Source organism: Coturnix japonica, chromosome 2 (assembly GCF_054131305.1).
Source record: "Coturnix japonica strain WE chromosome 2, WE-NBRP24, whole genome shotgun sequence".
NCBI lineage: Eukaryota > Metazoa > Chordata > Aves > Galliformes > Phasianidae > Coturnix > Coturnix japonica.
The window spans coordinates 106,249,448-106,274,704 of NC_140664.1; the positions used below are offsets into that span (position 1 = coordinate 106,249,448).

General features: G+C 34.6%; 1 protein-coding gene across 7 annotated transcripts in view; it reads left to right on the top strand.

Moving 5' to 3' along the window:
- The window catches only part of ZNF385D (zinc finger protein 385D), a 361,757-nt gene that overhangs the window by 292,924 nt on the left and 43,576 nt on the right, over positions 1-25,257 (top strand). For all 7 annotated transcript variants that reach the window (XM_015853987.3, XM_085538403.1, XM_085538405.1 and 4 more), the window contains one exon: positions 19,164-19,326. In XM_015853987.3, coding sequence (XP_015709473.2) covers positions 19,164-19,326 — 163 coding nt within the window. The remainder of the gene's footprint in view (positions 1-19,163; positions 19,327-25,257) is intronic.

Here is a 25,257-nt window from a genome sequence, read left to right on the forward strand (position 1 = left end):
ATCTTTTCCTAAAATCAAAAACAAAACAAAAAAAATAACAACAGTATATAAGAAGCCTATAAATCTGCTTCAGAAGCTAAAAGACAAAGTGCAAATGAAAGAGTATGAGAATTTGGAGTATACAGATTTGATTAGCAATCGCATTTATACGTAGAAGATTTAAGTAGGAGTAGTTCATTTTCTTATTCCGATTGGCCATTTTTTGGACAGTCATGATTTAATAGGCCTATGATAAATACAGTAAAATAAACAAACAAAAAAAGAACAGCAAACCTTTTCATATTTGCTAAGAATTTTTATTTTGTGTATTCTGATGATAATAACACTCAATTGCAACTGGAATTACTCAAGTTCATTCTTCATCCTCTGTCTGCCTGAGTACCATGTTTGCCAAATGCAGACTTTCATCACATGTACAGTAGTAGTTCCTCTACAATGACATTTTATTTATTTTTATGGTTTAGTAATTAATACAAGCATATTGCAATTGTTGTTCTTTATTTAATTTATTTAACAGAGTTTATGAATCTGTGTTACTTTTCCAAAGATGCTCATCATTTGTTATTGTAATGACATAGCAGGAAATTTTCTTTTTTTAATAAATAGAGATATTAGGTGGAACTTCATTAGTACAGTTCCAGTCAAATAGCCTGCCAGTCGGTACCTGTCACTGCTTGTCAATTTCTTCTCTAACATGATTTTCATACTAGAGTTTTCTTAGTAATAAAATAAAAAATAAAGTCAATTTCTAAGATGAGCGTATTACCAGAAGCAGCAATAAATGAGCAATAAGATCTGTATGCTGGAAAACATAGAATGTAATTAACACCTTGGGCACTGGTGCAATTAAAAATTTTACTGCATTTAATTGTGTTTTATTGTAGATACAGTGCCTAAGAACTATTCTAAGATTGCATGACTACTTCATGTCTCTTTAGAGCTTGAAACAGCCTTAAGAATTAAACTTCACATAAAGCTAAGAAATTCAGTTTACATCATGTAGCAAATGTACGCATGAATTTTCAGTAAAATACACCACAAATGGTACAGCATCATTTTGGCTGTTCTTCTGAGTGTGAGTCCCTTGTGTTTATTTGTGAGACAGGCCTCAGGTGAGCCAAAAGGACACATGATTCAGATAAATGTCTTCAATCTTTGTCGGCTTATTAGCCCTAGTGCTTTTGGAGTTGCTGCTGCTGAAACAACTTGCAAGAAGTAAGGAAAGAACAGACATTTTGGAGAAGGAGTAAGTGCAGTGACATTCAGCAGCAGGGATGACAAAAATGTGGACTGCATCAAGAAAATAAAAGGTCTGGTACTCTCTCTTGGCTACAATAGATGGAACTGTGGCAAGGATCACTTCATATTCATTTCTGTCTTGTAGGGATAATTGTGTTTGCATAAGTAGAGAGAGTCTTTCAACCCAACCTACAAGATCTGTCACCTTTCTAAGAAAGATCTGAACTTTTTTAATAGTTCATGTTCTGTACTAATATGAAGAATTATAAAGTAGGAGGAATTTCTGTGGACTGGAAGTTATGCATTTCATGCTTGAGGGAAATCTGTTACAACATTATCTAGGATAAGTAGGTAAGAAATGATTTCTTGGACTCAAATGATGGGAGAAAAGCAATACAGGGATTTTTCACTGATGTGTGTGGATGTGTTTGTTGTTTAGAGATAAAAAAGAAGAAAAGAAAGAAAGAAGTGTAGTTTCTGGTGTTGGGAAGCTGAATTTTGTGCAACTTATGCAGATGCTACACAGACTTTGAATTGGCAGCACTTACAGCCTGAAAGGATCTTACTTATGACAGAAAATCCTAAATTCATTTATTATCTCTCTTAGTGCAATAGCAAATAACTCAAATTAATTGAGGGTAAAGTGATATTTTTTTAAAAGTTACCGTTAAGAAAAAGTAGGCATGTTTACTCTGATTACTCTTATTAACTCATTTTACCATTACATATAAACTTATTTTAACATGAATATTCATTGTGGCTATGATGGATGTTTACTTATATGCATCAGTCCACACTACTTCACTAAGAAAAGAAAGCCAGGTCCCAAGAGAAAATGGTCTAGAACTTTTGTTTGTATTAATTGAATTGAATTGAATCTGAATTATTCTGCAATAATTATTTTTAAAATTCAGGTGTTATTTTTTAATCAGTAATCTACTTAAAACCTGGAGAATACTATGGCTTGTTTACACAATGAACCTGCAGCTAAATATCTGTGCAAGATACACTGCTTTACAAATGTGTAGCATGAAATATTTTCTGTGGAGAGCTCATTTTCTAATAAACCAGAAAATAAGTAAGAATGTTAGGTAAGGAGAGGAGCAAATTAAATGAATAAATGGAAAAATTCTTTCTGAAACTCATTTTTAACAGTTTTCTTGAAGGAGAAGTGTTTTGCCATCTTATTTGACAACATCTCAGAACATCTGAAGTCAAACCTGGAAAAACTGTCTAAGTACATTTTCAACATTGCCAGTTTATGCAATAGCTTGCTGTAGTAGGTGAATTGCTCTAAGTCATGAGAGGGAAAAAGAGAAGGAACAAAATAAATAGTGTTGAAAAGCATGTGTGATGATGCAGAATAGGAGATTGCTACATAGAAAGAAAAGAAACTCAGTGTCATAGTTCATTAATAAAATCTGAGATATGATGGTATGTACAAGTACAGAAAATAAGTGACTTGAGAAATGTGACAGAGTCAATAGTAGGATTATAATAGACTCATCTAGGAGCAATTCAATCTCAAAGATCATAAAAATATTGGTTGAATTAAGAGAGATAGATGAAGTCCTGAAAAGTGTATCCCAGTCCAGAGGACTAGAAAGGCTTGAGGATAGATTCCTGGAATACATTAGTCTGGCCAGCACAAGGCTTGTTTTGTGAATGGGAAGAGGAATTTTTTTTATTGGATATCCTCCAATTGGTGTATCTTAGAGTTCTTCTTAGAGAAGAAGGTTTCTTCTCTAAAGTCACTCTTAATGAATATATTTATTTTCCTCTCCATACTACTCACAACTACATAAAAGCAAAGATGGCAGTAATCTATCAATTAACTCTTCTCTGATAGATATTTGTGGTAAGGAATAGTTACAGAATAGTTTAAATTGGTAGCTGCTTTAATTTTTTTATTTTTTTAATATATATTTAGTGTATATTTTTCTCTCAGAAAACATATAGAAATTAAAAATATGCTGATTTGAATATTTCTTGAAGAGGAAAATGAAGACTGAAAATACCCGTTTACTTTTCCACTCAACGCGCTCTTCTCCATTTTTTCACCTATTCAGTGCCAAATTGTTATAAAATCACCTTGGCAATTCATTGCAGCTGCTCTTGACATGAACTAGTTAACAGAGTGCTAAGAAACTGACTCATAGTCATGAGTATAGCCACTTACAGCAACTGGATTATGAATTTTAGTTCATAGCTTGAAACCACTTGTTGTTGTTACAACAGTCTGTTTTGCGGGCATAACTCCTATTTTTCTATAAAAAATGTTCCCACCAATTATTAAACATACATTTTAAATGGAAAGCTTAAATTCATAACAAACGGATGGATTTGGACTGTAAGTAAAAAGCCAGGATTTTACTTGGTTGGGATGCTAACAGAGGCACGCCACATTTCAGAAAATAGAAACATGAATTATAGAAACATGTATTGTTTGTAGGACAAGACATTGGCCAAAAACGGTTTTTCACTGTTTTCAAACATTTTATAGGTGATGATGATGGTATGGCCCTTGAAACCTTCTAGATGAGGAGCAGCATAATTCTCTTTTATCAGCACCACAAATGATCAATAGGATGTTGATCTTATAAACATCAAAACTGAAGTCATTTCCTAAAATTCCTTCCTTTCTTCATAGCAGAGGTCCTTTGGCTCTCTGATCATCCTCTGAACCCATTCCAACAGCCCTACATCTTTCTTGTGCTGGGGGCTCTGGCCTGGATGGGGCCTGACAAGAGCTACGCATGTGGTGACAATCGCTTCCCTGTCCCTGCTGGCCACTCCTCTTTTGATGCAGCCCAGTTGGCTTTCCCACTGCAAGTACTTGTTGACTCATGACAAGCTGTTTTGTCCACCAGAAGGTCTGAATCTTTTTCTGCAGGCTTGTTGTGTGAGTGGCAAGGTCATTCTTCATTTCTGTTTGTTTGTTGAAAAGAAATAGACTCCACCACTTTTTAGAGATGTGATTGGTTTAAATGGAGATAATGAGAAAGGACTGTGTTGGCATTGGTATAAACGCTTTCTGGATAGTGCTTCAGGACAGGACAGAAGGGCATAAAAAAAACCCCAAAAACATGGTGAACACTTTTGAAGGTGGAGGCTGCCTATGTCATTACTCTGCTGTTCAAATTCCTGCCTCGTTTAGCCTGTAGATCTCAGCATTTAATGTCTTATTAAAGGTTTGTGCACAGCTGGAACAAAGATTCCCAGAGACAATAAATTCTGCTGCTGGCTCCTGCAGTAATAACTTGTGAAATCAAAAGACTAGCAGGGTCAATTCTGTGGTCTGTCTGATAGAGTGTTTCTCCTATAAAACGTCAGGGGGCTTTGGACCCAGGTACTCGAACCTGCAGAAGTCATACAGTTGTGTTTGGCTGACTGAAAACATGTTCATGCTCAACCAAATAGATACCTCGACTGTACATTTAATCTGTTCTTAGGATTAATCTTATCATTCTGCTACCATATTCAAATTTAAAAAACTCTTTGGTTTAGCTTGAAACCTCTCAGTTACGCCTCGGGCCAGCTGTCAGCCTGAGGAAGCCCATTAGATTTACCATGTATAAGCCTGAAGGTGCTAACACATCTTACAACTGTGAGCTTAAAGTAAATAACTGGTTTGTATTTGGAATGCAGTACGGTTTATTTTTTTCAGAGACTGATGGGCAAAAACATTGAGGTGGAAATTAACATCTGTATAGTGAAATTGAAGAAGCACTGAATTAAAGATTAAAGCTTCAGCCCTCTATAATGAGAAAATGTTGGAAAGAATTCGTAGTTAAATCTTATCTGTACTTGGTAGGACCCTTGGTGTTAAAGCCAGCTGTCCTGAGCTTCACCTGCATGTCCTGTTCCAATGTAAATCTGACAGTGCTGCAAGTTGTCAGATGTTACACATTGTGCATATAATTCATGCATCTGCTTTGTGTGCCTTAGTGATCTTGATTGGAGAGTGACTTCTTGAAGGGTCCTCATCGGTAGAGCCTTGCAAGGTGTCTGAGGCTGTAATCTGACTTCTTTTGGGTAAAGTTGTGAGTATGCCTAAATGGTGCTGTATGGCTCAAAATTCTTATTACTCAGTAAATGTTTATCTCCTTAAGAGGTGATCACTTCTCCAGTTTGTGCTTTGACTGGCAGAGTAGGTGACACACAAGGGCACATCAGTGGGAGTTTTTCATGAGATTCCTAATACAATAGCACATGCAGCTCCAGGTGCAACACAGTTCCAGCTACCAGGGCCATCCTGAACTCTGAGAGCCAGGAAAATGCCCTGAAATTTTAATAATTCCACTCTTGTCTCAAGCAGACTTATGTGACCCACTGGTGAAATTTATTATGATCCAGTAGACAATAACAAATAGTTGTTTTTACAAACACAGTATTTGATACCTGCATTTGCTATTCCATATCTGCTGTTTAAACCAGCAGTGTTAATATTCTTATAAGGTAATGTTTTGGGAGGTTTTTTTCGTATGTCTAAGGTTTATTTATGTTGGAATAGCGTTGGAATAGCTGTTATTTTTGAGAGATTAATCAAATTATTCTATAAATTTTTAAAATATTTTGTTTAGATTAAAGGAAGAACTTCATATACTTGGGGTAGGAAGGCCCTACGGAGTAATCTAGGTAGGCTAGATCAATGTGCTGAGACCAACTGCATAACTTAGTAAAGATAAAGTACTGGGTACTGCATTTTGGTCATAACAAGCCCATGCATTGCTACAGGCTTGGGGTAGAGGGACTGAAAAGCTGCATAGAGGAAAGAATCTGGGGATAGTAATCCACAACCAGCTGAATACAAGCAGTGTGCTCAGGTGACCAAGGAAGCCAATTCTAACACACACACACAAAAAAAAAAAAAAAAAAAAAAAGAAAAAGAAAAAGAAAAAAGCCTGGCTTTTGTTAGAATTAATGCAATCAGCAGGAATGAGGAGGTAATCTTTCTCTGTACTTGGCACTGGTTAGGCTGAACCTTGAGTGCTGTGTTTAGTTTGGGGCCCTTAACTACAAGAAAAACATTGAGGAAAGGTGGATTTTGGCTTTTTCTCCCATGTCACTAGTGGTAAGATGAGAGGGAATGGTCTTAAGTTGTGCCAGAAGAGATTCGGGTTGGATATTAGAAAACAAAATATCTCTTTATAGGGTGTTCAGGCACTGGAATGGGCTGCTCAGAGAGGTGATTGAGTCACCATCCCTGGAGGTGTTCAAGAAATGTGTAGATGTGGCACTGAGGGACATGGTTAATGGGCATGGTGGTGATGGGTTGATGGCGGAATTAGATGATAGAGGTTATGTGCAGCCATAATGATTCTATAATTCTGTGATTTTAGGTTCAGGATTATAAATGGGAAATTACTCTAAAATAGAAAGATAGTCATACAGATACAGCCTAGTGTGAGAGTTCTAACTGTCATCTGCTTTCTTCTGATGTTTTACTACCTAGATACAATTATGTAGTTTAGCTGATATATTTTGTGGCTTTATAACTGTCCATAAACTGCTGCACTGATTACTTGCAACCCAGTTAAAAAAGCAGGACAACAGATTGTATTATCTTCAACAAAAATGTGAGGGTCTTTGTTAGTTTCAAAGCTGGATGTCTGCAGGATTAAAAGCACAACGACACATCATCAGTAGGGTAAAACTAACCTGTCTCACGACGGTCTAATCCCATCAAGATTACTCAGCACTGGAAACCTTCTAGTGTAATGTTTCTGGTGAGATGGCAGGTGTCTTGTGATTTATGTACTGTCATGTGTATATATACATAATTTTCACAAACACTTTTGTTTTAAAGCAAAAGTAGCAGAAAAAATATGCCTATGTGGATCAATCAGTGTGGTTGCCTCTAGCAGTGTCCGACAGAACTGACAGAGAAAGTGCAGAGAAAAAAAACAAGTTGTCTCAATTTCAGTTAAGTTGTTCTGGATATTCTCAATTTTTCATTTTGTCACTGTTTTGTAGGCTGTATATATATACATATATGTGTGACATAGAAATAGAAGCAAGATGTCAGTACATAGCACCAACCTAGATGATATAGATCTGCCTAGGCAAATGCTATAGCAGAGGTGATAAAGTAGCATATTCAAAGTTGACTATAGGTTTTTTGTGGTGAAAGCATGACTTTTTCTTGTTCAACTAATGTGTTTCGGTGATGCTATACATTTTGTTTTCATGGCTTAGCCAAAGTCTGTACATCCACCTTTACATTTTTTTTTTCCATAAGGATAAAATGGTCCATGTGGAAAATCACAGTGGCTTTCAATCACCAGTCCAAAGTGAAATGAATGTCAACATACTTGCCAACTGAAATGTAGTGAGGGTTTCACTCACAAAATCTACACTTAACATGCTTGAATTTTTTTTTTTTTAATTATTATTTTTTTTCTCAGCAAAGATGTCCTTCTAATGTCCAAAGGGCAATGAAACACCGTCAGAGTTTATAGATTTTAGTGTTTAATGAAATCTTAGAAATGAATACTGACGCAGATGTAAAGCTTCTGTAAAGGTTTGCCAAAATGTCCTTATTTATTTATTTATTTATTTATTTATTTTATGAGAAAAGCAGTGAACTATATTAGCTGAACTGAAAAAACAGCTCTCAAATCAACAGGCAATAAATAATATGCATGTGGAGAGGGTAAAAGAACATGTTCTGTATCTGCATGAATAAACTAAACAAAGTTATTCTTTTGTAGCAGAGCTTCTTGAGTAATTTGTTAACTTCCCATCATGGTTGATTTCAACATAGATTTCAATGGAGCTTGCACTATTGAAGTAAATAACTCATTCTTTAAAATCTTTTGTTGTTTTTAACACATTGAATTAGCTCATTAGTGTTGAACATGTAGTGGAAATAGCATCTGTTTACACTGCAATAATATAAAAATTAGTTACCAGTAACAGAATAAGGAGCAATGAGCAAAAGCTAATCATATTTGTGCACTTGTCTGCAAAAAGTATTCATACATACTCATGGAAAAAAGCACTTACTGGTTTATGCAATTTAATAACAATGTTAAATATAGTATATGAAATATGTATATATATATATATATATATATATATATATATATATATATATATATATTAAGATTCAGTTTTAAAAGATATTAGGGTATGAATGTAAAATTACAGCTCTCCCATACTGCTGCTTCACCTGTATTAAGTGATAGCAAAAAATCTATAAAGTATCCTGAAGTTTGTTTTCCCCAGATCACTGTCAAACTATCCACATGCTTCATGTACAACACCAGCATGGAAATCTACCAGTGCAAGAATCTAGATTTGTGACAGTTCTTTATCCAGTTAGCAGGAGGTATTTAAGAGGATGCCCTCCATCATGTTAAGACTGAGGTATTTGAAACATTATGAATGTAAGCCTTAAAGCTTTCCATAATCTCAGTGCATTATTTGTGATCAATTTAAAGATCCTTATTTTCATTTTATTCAGAAAATTCAGGAACCTCTACAAGTTTTTACAGAAATGAACTCTCCCAGAAGTTATTCTGTAGAGACAGGGGTAGATACATTAACTTTCTTGTAGTCATGCTTGGTTGTGTTGTGCTCAATCTAGTTAATTCCATGTTCAGATGTTTATTCAGTTGTTGTTTTTTTTTTTTCTTTTTTTTGGTTAACGCAATTGCAATTGCAAACTTTCAGTCTTTCTTCCCTTACATTTCCTTTTTCTTCAAAAGTCTGGAGAGTGATGCTATTTTCTGAACTCAGTACAAAACTTTGAAAGGGCCTTCATTCTATTTTTTTCAGAACAGTGTGATTTTGTAGATCTGTTTGTGGAAATGACAGCTATTTTAAATGATTTTTTAAAATATAGAAAGCAAAGACGAATCTTAAATATCCTTCATTATTCCTTGAGATATCTGAATAGCTCATTCATATGGATAATATAAACTCTTCTTCATTAGTGACAACATCAAGGGTCCATGGCTAAAATTTTCTAAAAAGAAGACAAAAAATCTTTCATTCCGTACAAGTATTGTATGATTAGACAGCATTTCTTCAAGTGGCCTGGTCATGGTTATGGTATTAAATTATCCTTTTCCTATCAGACTATAATAGTTTATCCTTTTGAGAGAATGCCAAAGTTTTGGAGGGCATGGACGAAAAACTGCTAGATGTAAACGACTAACTATGTACTAATTTAAATATATTAAAAAATTCTCTGTAAGTAGATAAGTAGATAAAACTAGTTTTTAATATGAATTTGCTTTTAGTGTCACTTAGGCATTTATTTTCTATTACTGTTATTTCCCTAAATGAAACATATTTTACTATTTTCTTTATTTAAAATAAAAAAAAGAAGACTTTTTTTTTTTTTCTTTCCTTTTTCTCTTTTTTATGTAATGGATATTTCCTCACAAAGATATGTCCTGTGAATAAGCCTACAGTAGGTTTTTTGTGTAAATTACTGCACATTGATCTAATGTTGGTCAAAATGAGCTAGAAACTAATGGACTGAGAGTTCTTTTATTCTAGGAAAACACATTGCCTCTTCTGGGAGTTCCTTAAACCTGAAAGACTTAGATTCCCTTTCGAATTAGAGAACTGAAGGATCTGTATGATGTTCGGTCTTAGTTCTTACCTTGAAGTATCAATCTCTGTGTAGCTGTGATGACTTCTCACAGTGAACAACTTCACATATTTTATGTATAATTATTACCTTCTGCAAGCAGGATGGAGATTGGTCTTAGGAGTGCACCTAACTACTGCCATGTCCAAATAAAACAATAAGATAAGAATGATTCTTGACTGGTTTTGAGTTTCTTCTTATGTGTATGGGCTGATCTAAAGAATGCAGGGAATGTTAATATTAAAATAATTATTTAGGCAGAAACTTAAAGTATAAAATTAAAAATTAACTATATTTGAGAAGAAAACAAAGATCAATATTTCTCTGAAAACAACTTTGAACTTTGGAAAACTTCTATGAACTGCACTACTGAAACCGGTAATCTTACTAACAGTATGAAGACTCTAAATTAAGAACACAGTGAAGATATCTCCATGTACTCCTTAGTGATTTTATACATCTAGGCTATATTGGCTTATCGATAATTTCCAATATAAAAATTGAAATAGTACTGAATTAATGAAAATTTAATTTTTTCCTACCCTGTGTAAAATTTCTTCTAATACTTTCATCTTGTTTATTCTTCTCTGATGCTTTAATTCAGTCAAAAAAAATCTGAAACTCAGAATTCAACGAGATTGCTATTCTGAAAATAAGCATTCAAATGTGGTTGATAACAGAAAGCAGGTGGAAACATTCAAAGAAGCTATGCTAAATCCACTGCTCAGTTTTCTTTATTTAACAGTTCACCAACTGAATGCAGAGGGAAAAGTATTTTATGCTGTCTAAGATTTCTAAATGAAATGAGTCTCAGGGCAGGTAAGGGTATATCTACAGTCTTGACTCCCATTAACAGTTTTGAACTGTGACAAACTGAGAGTCAAAAGGGTGTTGGTTTTGTATCCACCACTGTTATTTCTCTTAAAAACTGAACTTCTTTCAATGCTATTAAGAAAATTACTTTAAAGTAGTTATTTTAAATCCAACAACATCCATTGTTTTTTGTTGTTGTTGTTGTTGTTTTTTAGATGAATATAATTTGCGTATAGCCTGAATACTGAATTAAATTTACATTATTAAAGTCATTATTAAGTAAATCACAACCATGTTATACCAAGGTATATTACTTTCTTTTTTGTTTCATAGGTGCCTTTTATGTCAGCTTCCAATTTTGTGATTTCCACTATTACCATAACATTCAAAAAGTGCTAACTACACAGTGAATAAAGTGTTTAGTTATCTACTTCTAAGGGAGGTAAGATGGGGTAAATTTCTACAAAATTATTTTAGTATGCATCATTTGGTCGAGTTCTCAGTTCTGAGTATGTTAGTTCCAGATTTAGAATTGGAAACATTCACATTATATTTACTAAGCTGAATAAATATCTCATTTATTTTATCTTGAATCACTCAAAGTGTTGTATATATAGACTACTCATCTTCTTTATTCTAAAAGTAATCAATCACCTGATTAATCTTAGTAAAAAATCAAACAAGTTCAATATTGTCTTGAATCTCTCCCTACAAGATTTACCATGTTGAAAATAAATTGTGCTTAAATGCCTGCCAATTAATAAAGATCAGATTAAATGTTAATTTCATTGATTAATAGTTGGTTTAGTTTTCAAAAAAGAAAAAGCTTTTTTTTTTCTTTTTTTTTTTTTTCATCTCCCCATCAAAAAATCTCTCCCTAAAGCAATAATTACTAATCTGAAAATCAGTATATAGAAACTTCCATGGACAAGAACTTGAAAGCCATGCTAAAAAAAACTAGTCTAAACTTCATCATAGATGGTTAATTAAATAATAATTTTTTTAAGCTTCAGCTTGCAATGAACTTTTATTATGCTGCATGAATAAGTACGATTGTCCCTAAAAGAAACAGGCCATAGACTGGAATTCATTACTTGAACAGCCTTCCCTATATGATTTTGTATATGCTCTGTTGTATATGTTCCATGAAGTGAGAAATGTCATATCTATGCAGTCTTTTGTACCTTGCCTAGATAATTTCAGGTAATGTCACACAGGAACATTCTACAGTTCTACATGATCTGCTAGAGTGCTGTGAGACAAGAGATATTAAGTAGGGATCTCATGTATTTGACCAAGATAAATAAGATTTTCCTTTCCAAAATTAGAATGCTTGATTTCAATACAGATTTGATAATTTTACAGCATGATGCAGAGTACTGCCAGGAGTGGTCTCTTACCATTACTGAAAGGACACCAAGCAGATTGGGATGGAATAGCTTTGTTAATGCAAAGGAGCTACTGAGCTCACACAGTTCCTTTAGTCTCAAAGTACATTCAAGAATGTATTAAGATAATGCCTTATAAAATAGAAGAGAGAATAGAGTGGGTTTTTGTTTTTTTTCTTGTAGTTTTTGTTTGGTTGAGGGGTTTTTCTTGTGTGTTTGTATTTTTTTCTGTAAAGAGGTAAAATTAAGTTCTTGGGAATTAACATATATTTTCTTCTGCCATGGTAATGGACGATAGTTTTTTTTCTTTCTTTTTTTTTTTTTCTTCATCAATGTTCTTTTTGGTACCTGCTCTATCAGTGTATATTTGGCTATGGGGAAAGAGGCAAATTGATCAGTGAATGCTTATGGTGTAAAAGCATATTCTCAAAGCATATCAGAAAGAACGAACATGCTTGTTGTTTCATACCATGGTTAAATCTTAGTCCATAATGTAATTAAGCCTGTGGCTTCGTATTACGGAGTGATGTCGATAATATAGTACAAAAAAATTGAAATGACACAATTCAGAAGATAAAGGTAAGCTTAGCAGAAAGAAGAAACTATGTCAGGCAACATTTATCTGTGTTATAATTGACTGCAGATTCAGTTTGCACATATCAGGTAGGAATCAAGGTACTCTTCTTGTTCAATATAAAACATATCATTGTACTGACATCACCTTAAAAAGTTACATTATATATCTTTATCTCTTATTCTGCAGAGGCTTGCATGGGTGCTTAGCTTATTTGTTTCTTGTAGAGGGAGTCTTGTCTTGTTATATCAGATATTCGCAGTAGTTTCAATTGTTGGGAGTATCAAGGTTGCTAGATTTTCTGTAAATTTCTCCAGTTTATTCAGTGTTCCATAGAATCCAGTTCCAATTATATGGCATGCATACGGTAGTAAAGAAATGTCTCAGTTGAGTACTACAACTTTATTTGAGTACAGTGGTGTCATCAGATTATCAGGATTGAATTTGCTCAGGGGAAATCATGCTTCAACAACCTAGTAGCCTTTTGTGATGTCATCACTAGCTGAGTAGATCAGGAGAGAGAATTGGATGTTGTGTACCTTAACTTCGGTTACGTTCTGTCTCCCACAATATCCTTGTACAGAATATTTGGAAGTGTGGATAGAAGAGTGAACAGTGAGGTGGCTTGACAACTGGCTGACTCGCAGGACTCAGAAAGTTGTAATCAGTGGTGCAGAATCTAGCTAGAAACTTGTAACTAGTAGTATTCCCCAGTTGTTGCTGAGTCTGGTCGTCTGCAACATCTTCATCAATGGCTTAGATGAAAGGACAGAGTCCACTCTGAACAACTCTGATCAAGTTTGCTGATGATGCAAAGCTGGGATGAGTGGCTGATAGGCCAGAAGATTGTGCTGCCATTCAGGAAGACTTGGGCAGACTGGAGAGTTGGGCAGAGAGGAGCCTTATGAGGTTCGATGACATCAAATACAGAGTCCTACACCTGCAGAGGAATAACTGCATGCATCAGTACAGGTCAGGGCCTGACCTGCTGGAGAGGAGGTCTGTAGAAAAGGACCTGGGTGTTTTGGTGGACAACAGGTTTACTATGAGCCAGCAGTGTGCCCTTGTGGCCTTGAAGAACAATGGTATCCTGTAGTGCATTAAAAAGAATGAAGCCAGCCAGTCAAGGAAGTTGATCCTCCCCTTCTACTCTTCCTGGTGACACCACATCTCAAATACTGTGTCCAGTTCTGGGCTCCCCAGTCCAAAAAAGATGGGGAACTTCTGGAGATAATCCAGTGGAGGGTGACAAAGGTAAGCAAGGGCCTGGAGCGTCTCAGGTATGGGGAAGAGCTGAGAGACCTGGGACTCTTCAGTCTGGAGAAGAGAAGGCTGAGGGGGATCTCAACAGTGTCTTTAAATATCTAAAGCATGGAAGATACTTTTGTTGATGGTGGCAGACTCCTTTTCATGGTGCGCAAATACAAAAGAGAGAATGGGTAAAAATTGAAAAGCAGGAAATTCCATATTAACTCAAGGAAGAGATTCTTTACTGTCAGAGTGAAAGAGCAGAGGAACAGGCTGCTGATTGTGGAGTTTCTTTCTCTAGAAATATCAGTGATCTGCTTGGTTGCCTTCCTTTGTGATCTGCTATGAAAACCTGTTGTAGCAGGGGGCTGGACTCTGATCTCCAGAGGTCCCTTCCAGCTCCTACAGTTCTGTGATCACTGACTAGCCGGACTGGCAGTCAACCTGACAACTTTGGATCCATTAGAAAAATACTTATGTCAGTATGATGCCTGTTCCAAAAATTAAAGGTCTTTTTGTTTTAGATCAATTTCTTTTGTGACTGGAGCATCTATCATATTATATTTGAAGTATTTATTGACAGAGCAACTTCAGGAAGATTATCTGTACATGGTGATTAAGATAATGTGTAGCACAGACATCTCATAAGCATTTTCCCTTGTTACACCAAAGAGCAGAAACCCTCTTCTTGCCATATGCATCTGGGTTACTGCTTTCCCCGTGTGGGTAGCTCAGTGTCAACACTGGTTTGAACTAGCAGCTATAGTCTATGCTTTTTACTCTGGGAGATCCTGAGATCAATTGCTGATGTGTTAGCCAGAATTGCTTCTGTTGTACTGGGATTGACAGCAGAAGTGATGGTAGCATCCAGTGGCAGATAAATACAGACATGATTTGAGCTACTAAAATCTCAAAAAAACAAAAAAGACTTTTGAGCCCTTCTAGCTCTTGTCTAGAGCTTTCTAACAGTAGTAACTGTCCACTTAAAAACATGGAATATAGTGTTCTCCGCAATGGACAGCTTTCATAACATATTTTGAGATGATACTGTGAGATACTTGGATTAAATTTATGCAAAGAAGTGTATTGGAGTAAACCAATTACACTTTCAAAAAAAATTCTATTATTTGAGCTTGCTTTTATTAGGAAGGTACTGCTTTGAAGGAATGAAAGAGGCAGGAAGTCAATCTGTCAGATGATTGGTAATATGAGATGGAGCCAAATGGATATGAAAAATATAGAAGATGCAATACTGCTAAGTTGAAAGTTCTCTGAAAATAGGGTGAAATTCTTTTGTGCCTTAACACTCAAAATTAAGTGGGATGTTTTTTCTTGAACTGGTGCCTAAGAAATATAGGTTAGAAGGTGTGTGATTCAGTGAAGAAAAATAGTCAGACTGACAAACTTATTTTGAGGACTTTTGAATAGATGCGATGTCTGTTATTGTAAGAGAGTACCATCTGGATTTTTAAAAATTTCTTATATACTTCTCATTGTACTTATTACAGTTTGCTTAGTAATATGATGTCGTTATAGCAATTGTAGCAAAAAATGAATAAAAAGCAGCTGAGTTTTGACCCTGGCTGTTATTTCTTACTGCTGTCAGATGTAACTATAAAAACTGTAGATACGATGGTTATATATTCTAGACATTTATGAAGTTTGGAAAATATGTGTATTAAATGTATAATATGTGTATTAAAATGGTTACAAATAGATCATCATATGTGCATAGACGCAGAAGAAATTACCTGCTTTGCAAAAGAGATGCTTAAACTGAATTGTACCACTGAAATAGGTATGACTTTTTTACAGGTAACCTTGAAAAGTGAATTGCCATTTAGACATCTTGCAGTTTCCTTGGTTTTGAAGTAATTCATGTAGAACAAATTTTATCCACATGTGATTTGCAGGATTGGAGCTCTCAGAATGTAGTTCAGCATCAGTGGGTCTTCAATTTCGGATTCAAAGTAGTAACATACATTTTACTTTTTAGACATCTTTTCAAGAGTGGATATAGTTTCTTAAGGTTCAGTGTAATGATAAATCAGCAATATTTGACATATTTCTTATGAATCATCACGAGGCTGAGACTGGGCCACATGTTTGGTGTCAGACTTGTCATCAAAACACAGGGGGTAATATTTTGTATTAAACATGAAAGGTACGGTGTGAGAAACAACACACTGTTGGAAACTAATGAAAGAAGAAAGTTCTGTCCTAAAATATTCTTCTAATTTGTGGGGGGAGGGGATTGGTTTGTTTGTTTTGTGTTTTGTTGTTGTTTTTTTGTTTGTTTGTTTTGTTGTTGTTTTTAAATAATCATTACAAGAAGCAAAATTTAATACTGGAGAGCTTTTAAGATAACTGTTTGGCTAGGATTGCTGAGTATTCTCCAGGAAGTTTTTGCTTTGGGATTGTCTTGAATCTCTTTCATTAGAGAAAATTTCTGTTTTAGATAAAACAGCTGTTTCTCAATGGACATGCTTCCCATCAAGATATGCAATTATAAAAGTCAGTACATCTTTGTGCAAAGCAAAACTCTCCGTTGATTCCCAGTGGGTTCAGTACATTCAGTTTCACGTCTGGATATCAGCTCTGCTTATAGTTTGTTGGAGCACAACTTATAACACAACTTGACAAGACATATATACACATATGCTTATGCATATCTATCTATCTATCTATCTATCTATCTATCTATATCTATCTATCTATCTTTGTTTATTTATGTATTTATTTGCAACTATTGAGCTCTGAAGTGTTTCAGAAGGGGACCCCCTGTTCATCTTTGTGAAAGGGTACAGTCACCACTCATGTTTCCCCTATCCCACTTTTGCAAGGAAATATAATGACAGACTCTTATTTAGGATTCCAGTTGAATTATAAAAGTTGATGTTAATTTTGAGTAAGTTAAATGCTTAGGGATTATTGTTTTCTCTCACAGAACTACTGTTAACCTGCCAGCTACTGTTAACAAGATTAGATGGCTACATATTCCCTGAGAAAATGGGGATTTAAGCTTTGAAATATAAAAGGCATAAAGATCTTATCTAAATAGAAGCTGCATAAACTGGCAACACATTGTGAGAAGTGAGTAATGGACAACTCTATATAGCAGCAATGTGTTTCCACTTCAGAACAATTATGTTCATATGTTTCCGAACACTAGGAAGTTTACTAATTTCTAAATAAAGCTTTATTTTTTATTCCATATGCATCCAGCACTTCAAGTAGAGGTTTGTGAAGCAGTAGCTGTGAGAATTTTTAGCAAATTCTGTGGATACAGGACTCATAAATCTGGGGTGTTTATCCAGTAATTCTGTGAAGAAAATCGAGCTGTGTATCAAACTAAAATCAATGTTTGTATTCTAGTATTTAGGATCATGTTCTAACTACCTTTCTGTTATTTGAAAAATGACACTATCAGTTAGGGAAAACAAGTGCACTGAGTAACTGAAGCTGTCTGATAATTAAATTTGACTCTAGAAACAATAAATACAATTGACACAATCTCATCATAAGGCTGTACTTTTTATGTCATTTTTAATGCATCATCATAAGCTGACACTGGTCTTCCAGTTTAACAGTAATTAACATCTCTTGATTGTTTGTATTTGGCTTACAGTATGTCTCGATGTTATGTGTTCTGAATTGTAAAAGGTGCATGATTGTGCTGTTTCTGTTCTAGTTGTTTCTAATTAATAACTTCACTGTCCAGTGTTCTTTCAATAAGGGTACCTACTACAATATTTGCATTATTTTAGTATTATACAGAGAAACTGGCATTTCAACCAAGTGGAATGATGCATCTTAATATACAGTGAGAGCATATATTTATGTGTATATACACATACGTGTATATGTGGTTATTTTTTTAAATCAATTCACTTCTCATCTCCTCACATTGAACTTCCCAAACTCAGGCTTCTGGAAAGAATCAGGACTTTTCATGAATGCTGAAAACCATAATTCTTGAGATAATTAATATATGCTTGTTACATTTGCTAGAACTTTTTCTCTTCCCAAAATTCAGCACAGGCAGCATTAAATAAAGGTCTAATGATTAACAGATGCCAGAAAATGCAGGAGTTCTCTACCTATACAAGTAGCTTAGTCAGCGAAGCTACTGTGTCATTTTATCCCTTTGATCCTTGAGTTAGCAGCCAATAAGTGAAGTGTTTATTTCCTCTTGTGATTACACAATAAAGCGCATTTACTTTATATATTCACTCTAATCATCTGCTTGAATTTCAGCAGTAAAATTATAAGACATTTATCTAATCATTATTTTAGTAACAGTAAGACTTTATTATAAAAAAGTAAATATTAGAGGGGAAAAAACAAAGCTCTGAATTTTTTATTAGTTCCAGTGTTTTTTGTGTGGTTTTTTTTGTTTTTATTGTTTTTCTTTTTCTTAAAATATACATGCAACGTGAATTGAATGAAAACTGTTTGGTATTAAATTATAGAATAATGAATATCGTTTCAGTATAGCACGTAAATCTCAATAGCAACACACAGCCAAATCTGTTTTAGGTTAATGATATCAGGTAGCCAAAACATATTTGGCACTCTGACCGGATTTGTGTGAGGTTTCTCCTTTGTTTGCACCTGGCTTTGAATTTCAAATATTACCTTTTCTAGCAGGTGGACTAAAATTATTTATTTATTAAAGACAGAGAATTGCAAATCTGTCTTAGATTCAAGTTAGATCTTTGGTGATGAGCTCGGAAGAGGATAATTTATGTGATTTATGTTTTGCTTTCTTTGTTTGGACATGGTAGCTTTTGCTTTGAGGCTTTTTTGGAGTTTTTTGGTTTGCTCTTAACTGTTAGTCTTTACTTTCCATTTGAGAAATTCCTGGTAGAACTGCTAAGTGTAAACACTTCTTTGAAAGGCAGAAAGAAACTTTAGCTAAACATTTAGTTTTTCATGGAAATGGGAAAAGTGAAAAGTTCTTTCTTCCCTATTGCCTGAGGAGAAATAAAAATAAAAATAATGCAAAAGCAAATTTTTCTTGATAGAAAAACTAATGAATGTTTCAAGCATGCAAGACTAAAATATTCTTATTTTTTGTCTGGAAGTAATATATCGTTATACAGTAATATACTGTATTCATAGAATAGGGGTTGTTTTTTCAATTGTTTTCCAAGCATCATTATAAATATAATTTTCTATTTGGATAACATGAGTGGTACCCCTTATTGAAAGGTAGTCTGTATTTGTACTAATACAGAGAATGCCAGTTTAGAAATGAGCCTGATTGCATGGTTCATTTTGTTCTCCTTTGTAGAGCCAGGCTGCGGCCCACTACAAAGGCACTAAACATGCCAAGAAGCTCAAAGCACTGGAAGCCATGAAAAATAAGCAGAAATCTGTTACTACCAAGGACAGCGCAAAGACTACCTTCACTTCCATCACTACCAATACCATCAATACCAGCTCTGACAAACCAGGTTAAGCGACAATCTTTGTTGTGGGTTGTTTTTGTTTGTTCTGTTATTTGTTTTCCTGTTGTTATTGTTGTTGCTGTTGGTTTTCAGTTTATTTTTGTTGTTTGTTTGTTTGTTTGTTTGTTTGTTTTTGGTTTTTTTCCCCCTTAATTCCATGTCTGTTGGTTATGTGCTTGCCCCATTGATTCATGCGTCATCCATTTTTCTGTGTGGTACTGGTTTATTTTAGTACTTTTAGTATGCTGGTGAGAGTATGACAGTCATGCAACCAATTTCTCTTTATGAAAAGAGGCTTGTCTTTCTTTTAGGACAGAATGCAATACTTACATTTTGATTATTTTTTGTAACAGCTAACCTGTTATATATCAACTGACCTAACCCTCATAGACTATATGCAGTACCTGTCTATAAATCATTATTTATGGCATGTTTCTTTTAACCACAAATAAAACAGCAATTTGCACTAACTCTTTTTAGAAGCCTCTTGCTAAAACACTGTTAGCTTAAACCCTGTTTTCATAAATTTCAAACATTACATTATTTTTTTTAAAGTGGCTATTACATGGTTTTGAGCTGGAAAATAGCATTATAACCTCTATTCCACATAATCAGGTAAGTGTTGTTGATTACAATTATTCTGCTTAAATGAGTCTTCAAAGTGAAATCATATCTTTTAAATTGTTGAGTGGGTAAAAGGCACTCCTTTGCAAATAAAATCTGTGTGAATATTTGGTGAAGTCAACAGGTTTTGATAAAACTTGCATTTTAAATGCATATTATTCAACTGGAAATTTCAGAGGAAAGCTGCAAGTCCACTGAAGGGTACCTTGGTATCTCACAAGGTATGACTGCTTTTCTCTCCATGAAGATACACAATTCAAGTAGTTAATCATATTCAACCCTCATTAACCAAACAAGCCAAAAACAGCAACAGCTAAAAAGTTAAAGCTGTGAAAAATCAAAGACCTTTCTTTTTATGCTAGAAGCTGTTCATTTCCAACCATTTGTGATTCACGTCTTGCACTGTAAACAGTTGTGCACTAATAATCGCAAAATCAAACAAACAAAAAAATCCTTGTAGATATGTAATACTTTCTCTATGTTATACATTTGCTATATTTGTTATAAACAGATACCAGTAGTTCTCACTTTTTCTCTCTCTCCCCCTCTCCTTTCCTTTTCTCTTTCATATAAATCTGTTATCAACAGCATATATTTTTATGGAAATTTATGTCATAACAATAGTATTATTGCTTTTGAGAACAATTGTTACAATATTGTTGTGCTTGTTTTATATTGTTATACAAATATGTATATTCCTGAAAATATTCTAAGTGCTTTTGCTTCTCAGATGGAAGAAGGGAAGCATGGCAGAATGGTATCAAAGATGGGAAATGTCAAAAGTTATATATATGATAAATGATATGTTTTTAAGCATACCAGTATCTTTTAAAGTTTCTCGTGATGCTATCTCTTCATAACTGTTGTGGCCTCATAACAGTTGCAAGGATGTTGTATTGAAAGAGTGAGTTATTATTTACAAAAAAATGATTACTATTTTCAGAGAATGAGAAAAAGAGATTTTTTGAGCTTTGATTTGCACTATTGAAAAGCTTTTTTTCTTATGCTAAGTTTAGAGGATTATTCAGGGTTTCCTTAAAACAGTCAGAGTCTTTCCATCAGGCTTTGAATTAGATCCCTGACAATAAATGTAAACTGTCCCGCATTTAATGTCAGTAGTACAAATGAATATTTGTATCAGCATAAATAAGAAGACATCAAAAAACTGGTTGCCCACAAAAGCAATGATGTGTGTGGGAATTTCTTCAGCTTTATACACTGTATGTAACTTCTTGAATTTATATTTTATAATATATGTACACATATATGTATGTACATATATACGTATGTATTCTGTACTCATGATGACCTCAGTGGTATTCTGTGAGAAAAAGAAATAATATTAGTTGGCAAACAAAGTTAAGTCTGGTGTTGATAAAATACTGAGAGTGCCTGTTCAGCTTGTGGCAAGAGTCCTATTCAGTCACTGGCATTAAAATAAAATAGGTAGCCAATTCTATCCAAACAGAACTACGGGTGTTACGAGTCAGCATTGATGTGACTGGTGGTCAGACTGACTGGCCTTCTTGGTAGAAGTTATACTCTGTAGAATCAAGCATGCAGGAACAACATTAAAACAAGTGCAAAGTGTTTCCTGAAAGCTGGAATAACATTAGAACATGCTGCATTGTATGCACTATTTTCAAGGACCACAGTAAAAGATATTCTGGTAGTAACAAGCATTTCTGAAAGAATAGCTAATTAATACATCTCATGAATTGATCATTTGTAGCTAGAAATAAGATCTATTAGCATCACTTGATGATTTACAGTAAGAACTTTCCCTACAGTATTTTAGAACTCTGTACAGAAGACTAATACTTGATCCCAAATATGCAAAGGATAAGGTTGTGTTCATATCACCTCCAATACATCATGTACCACAGTGGTTAAGTGGAATTACATGTCAGTCACAGCACATTGGTCAGGATTTCACTTCATTGGTTTTGTGCATGCTTAACAGCCCCAGCAAATGAAACACCTTCAGGAAATCTATGTAATGCTATGTAATGATATGCAGTGAAGACTGAGAAAAAGACCAATTAATGTTGGAGGCTATGCAATCCACTATGTAAGCAGATGCCTTAGAACCTTTAATAAATGATTCCTGAATATTACATACAGTGTAAAGGAGAAAACATGAAAGATGGGGTCATTTTTCTTATCCTGTGAAAGTCAGAATTATTTTTCCTTTTTAATCTGCATTTAAGAACCTTTAGAATCATTAGAAGGCTAGAACTTAAGAGGTCTTTGGAAGGAATTAAAAACAGGGAGTTATATTGCCAGGCACATAATGAATGATCACATTTTTAACATATGACAATCTTGCTACCTGTTCTATTATTTCATATCCTTCTATCACCTGTCCTTATCTGTATTTGTTTAGAACAGAAAAAGAGAAGGCATGACCATCCCAAATGGAAACTCGTGTTGTGATAGTATACAATCCAGAGTACTATATTTCTGGATTCTCTAATTGAAGGGGTGACAATAAAATGATTCCTGGGATTATTTCTGTTCAGTTGAAGAACTTTACATTTTCCTTTGTTGAGCTTCAAGTGACTCCTGTTGTCCCATTTCTCCAGACTATCAAGGTCTCTGAATAGCAACACATCCATCTGGTACATCAGGCACTCATCCCAGTTTTGTGTTGTTTGCAAACTTGCTCATGCTATCTCAGCAACTGGGTCATTAATGAAGACTTTAAATAGTACTGGCACTAATATTAGTCCCTGAGGGCCACTAGTGACTGGCTCTCAGCTGGACTTTTTGCTGCTGACCAGCAGCCTGTGAGCTCATACATCATGTTTTGTTGTGTCTTTATGTAAAACTAACAACTAAGAAACTACCAGGAAGAAGAAGGAAAAAAAAAAAAAAAGAAAAAAAAAAAGAAAAAAATAAAAAAGAATAAACTCAAAGCAAAATCAGAGGACTAAAATGGGAATGTCTAATCTTATACAGATCACTAAATTCTCCTAATGCATGGCTTTAATAGGTTTACACTGGTTTCCCATTAGGCAAATCACACTGAATTTGTGTAATATACATTACTTTTATAAAATGTGTTTTACATGCGATTAAAATAAGGAAAAGATCACTGATGGGACCTGACTGAAGCACAAAGCTTTCTATTGCATTTTAAATTGTATCTTTATATCTTTCTCTTGGAATAGATGAAAAATTTAGAGTTTTTTATTTTCAGAGCTGTTATTTTCACACTCATTTTACTCTTTTTTCACCTGTTTTGTGCCTTGTTGTATACAGTATTGTCTTTTTATATTGTACCTTTTCTAATAATTTCATAGCATACTTTATCACTGTTCTGCAACCTTTAACTGTACTTCTGGGGACTGACTCAATGGTCAACAGATAATGGGAATAAAAGCTGAAAAAGGCCTGTTTCCTCATGTCAGCCAATACGGTAACTGAAGTTGGTCTGTAGATACGCAGGTATCTGTTGGTAACAAGTTGCACAATATGCAGCATATCCTATGCTGTTACTGAAAGTGTGAAATAATAAGCGTGGAGTAATAGCTTGATGCTTAACATCATGCAGACTGGTTTCAGAGCCAGCTTTAGAACAGCATAATCTAATTTAGCCTGGAAAATGTGTTCATATTTTTGATGCTCTTGTCATTTGCTTGAAAATTAGAGATTACTGATTCATCGCTATCCATGCTCTTAATTGTGTGCTAAGAAAATTAAACACAGTCATATTCAACCATGTTACAATGTCTTTCACTTTAAATCACCTATGCTTTGACTTTTTCACACTTCAGACAATCTGTAGCTAACTGCAGCACAAAATGTTATCAGCCTTACACAGACTGTTGTACCAATTTTGCATTAAAGCTCGATGGTAATTTGGAAGACAATAGATTCTCTTTTGATCTTTATGTAGAACTAGGGCTTTTACTTTCTGAGCATAGCAAAATGGTGATATTAAAAGTACAGTAATTTATATGTGCCTCAATTGATCATTTCTTTGCTTACATCTATGTACTGAGAGCTTTGTCATTTGAACACCATGAGTTTTCTGTGGACCCAGCTGCTTTTTGTTTTGGATTGCCTTGACAACAATTTTATGCTTGAATAATCCTGTGGATAAAAACTGCTGTCAGTCACAACATCTGTATCAGCGTTGAATCAGTTTGAAAGTTTAGTACTAACAATGTTATTGTTCATAGAAATGAAAAGCATATTCTATCCATAGTGTCTCAGTGAAATATAATCTTATTTGTCATTGCCCATAGTTGTAACTACTAGAAATCTTGTGAACAGTCTTCTGTTTATTAGATGTCCATTCATCGTTTATTCATAATCACTGCTGGACCAAAACTGAATCAAGTGCTGCAGCATGTATCTGCTTAATGGCTCATACTTTGTTTGTTTTCGTGTTGTGTTAGGAATTAAACTGACAAAACTTAGCCTGAGTAATTTCAGAAAAAATCAAGATGCTTCAGTCCTTGGTTCTCTATTACTTTTTTGTAAAACATTAGATTTAGAACTTTTTTACAGTTATGTACATGTTTATTTTGTTAGTTTATAGTCTGATTTGGAATGGAATGGGCACTTGATCAAATAATCTTGGATAAGTGGTTAATTTTTTCAAGTCTGAATTCAGATGATAAGACTGTTTCAAGGAAATGAGAAGAGTACGTCTTCGTATAAGTGATCCATTTTTTTTCAAACTGACATGTTACCTGGGCAATATAGAAAAAAAATATGGTTGTTTAGACTTTAATTTTCATATTTTCATTTTCTTCTTTTTTTTTTCCTTTTTTTTTTTTTTCTTTCTTTCATGTTCCTACCATGCCTAAACCAAGGAAAGAAGGATAGTGTGTTTGAGAGAATGAGTAAATGTACTGTGCTAAATATTTGATGCCATTACTGTACAGTGTCCTTACAGCACCATTCATAGTGGTCTAAAGACCACCAGAGAAGGAACAGATAGATGTATTAATAAATATTACTATGCGTGCATCTATGTGTGGCTCATATTCAGCTGATTTTCCATAGTGTACTGATGGATAGTTGGCTGAATATGAAGCCGTAGTGTGCTCTAGTGGCCAAGAAGGCCAGTGGCATTCTGGCTTGTATCAGGAGTGGTGTGGTGAGTGGGACTAGGGCAGTCATCCTGCCCCTGTACTCGGCAGGTGTGAGGGGAGGCCCCACGTAGAGTGCTGTGTTCAGTTTTGGGCACCTCAGTACAGGACAGACATTGAGGTGCTGGAGCAGGTCCAAAGAAGGGCAACAAAGCTTGTGAATAAAAAGCTTGTGGCTTGGAGAATATGCCATATGAGGAGTGACTGA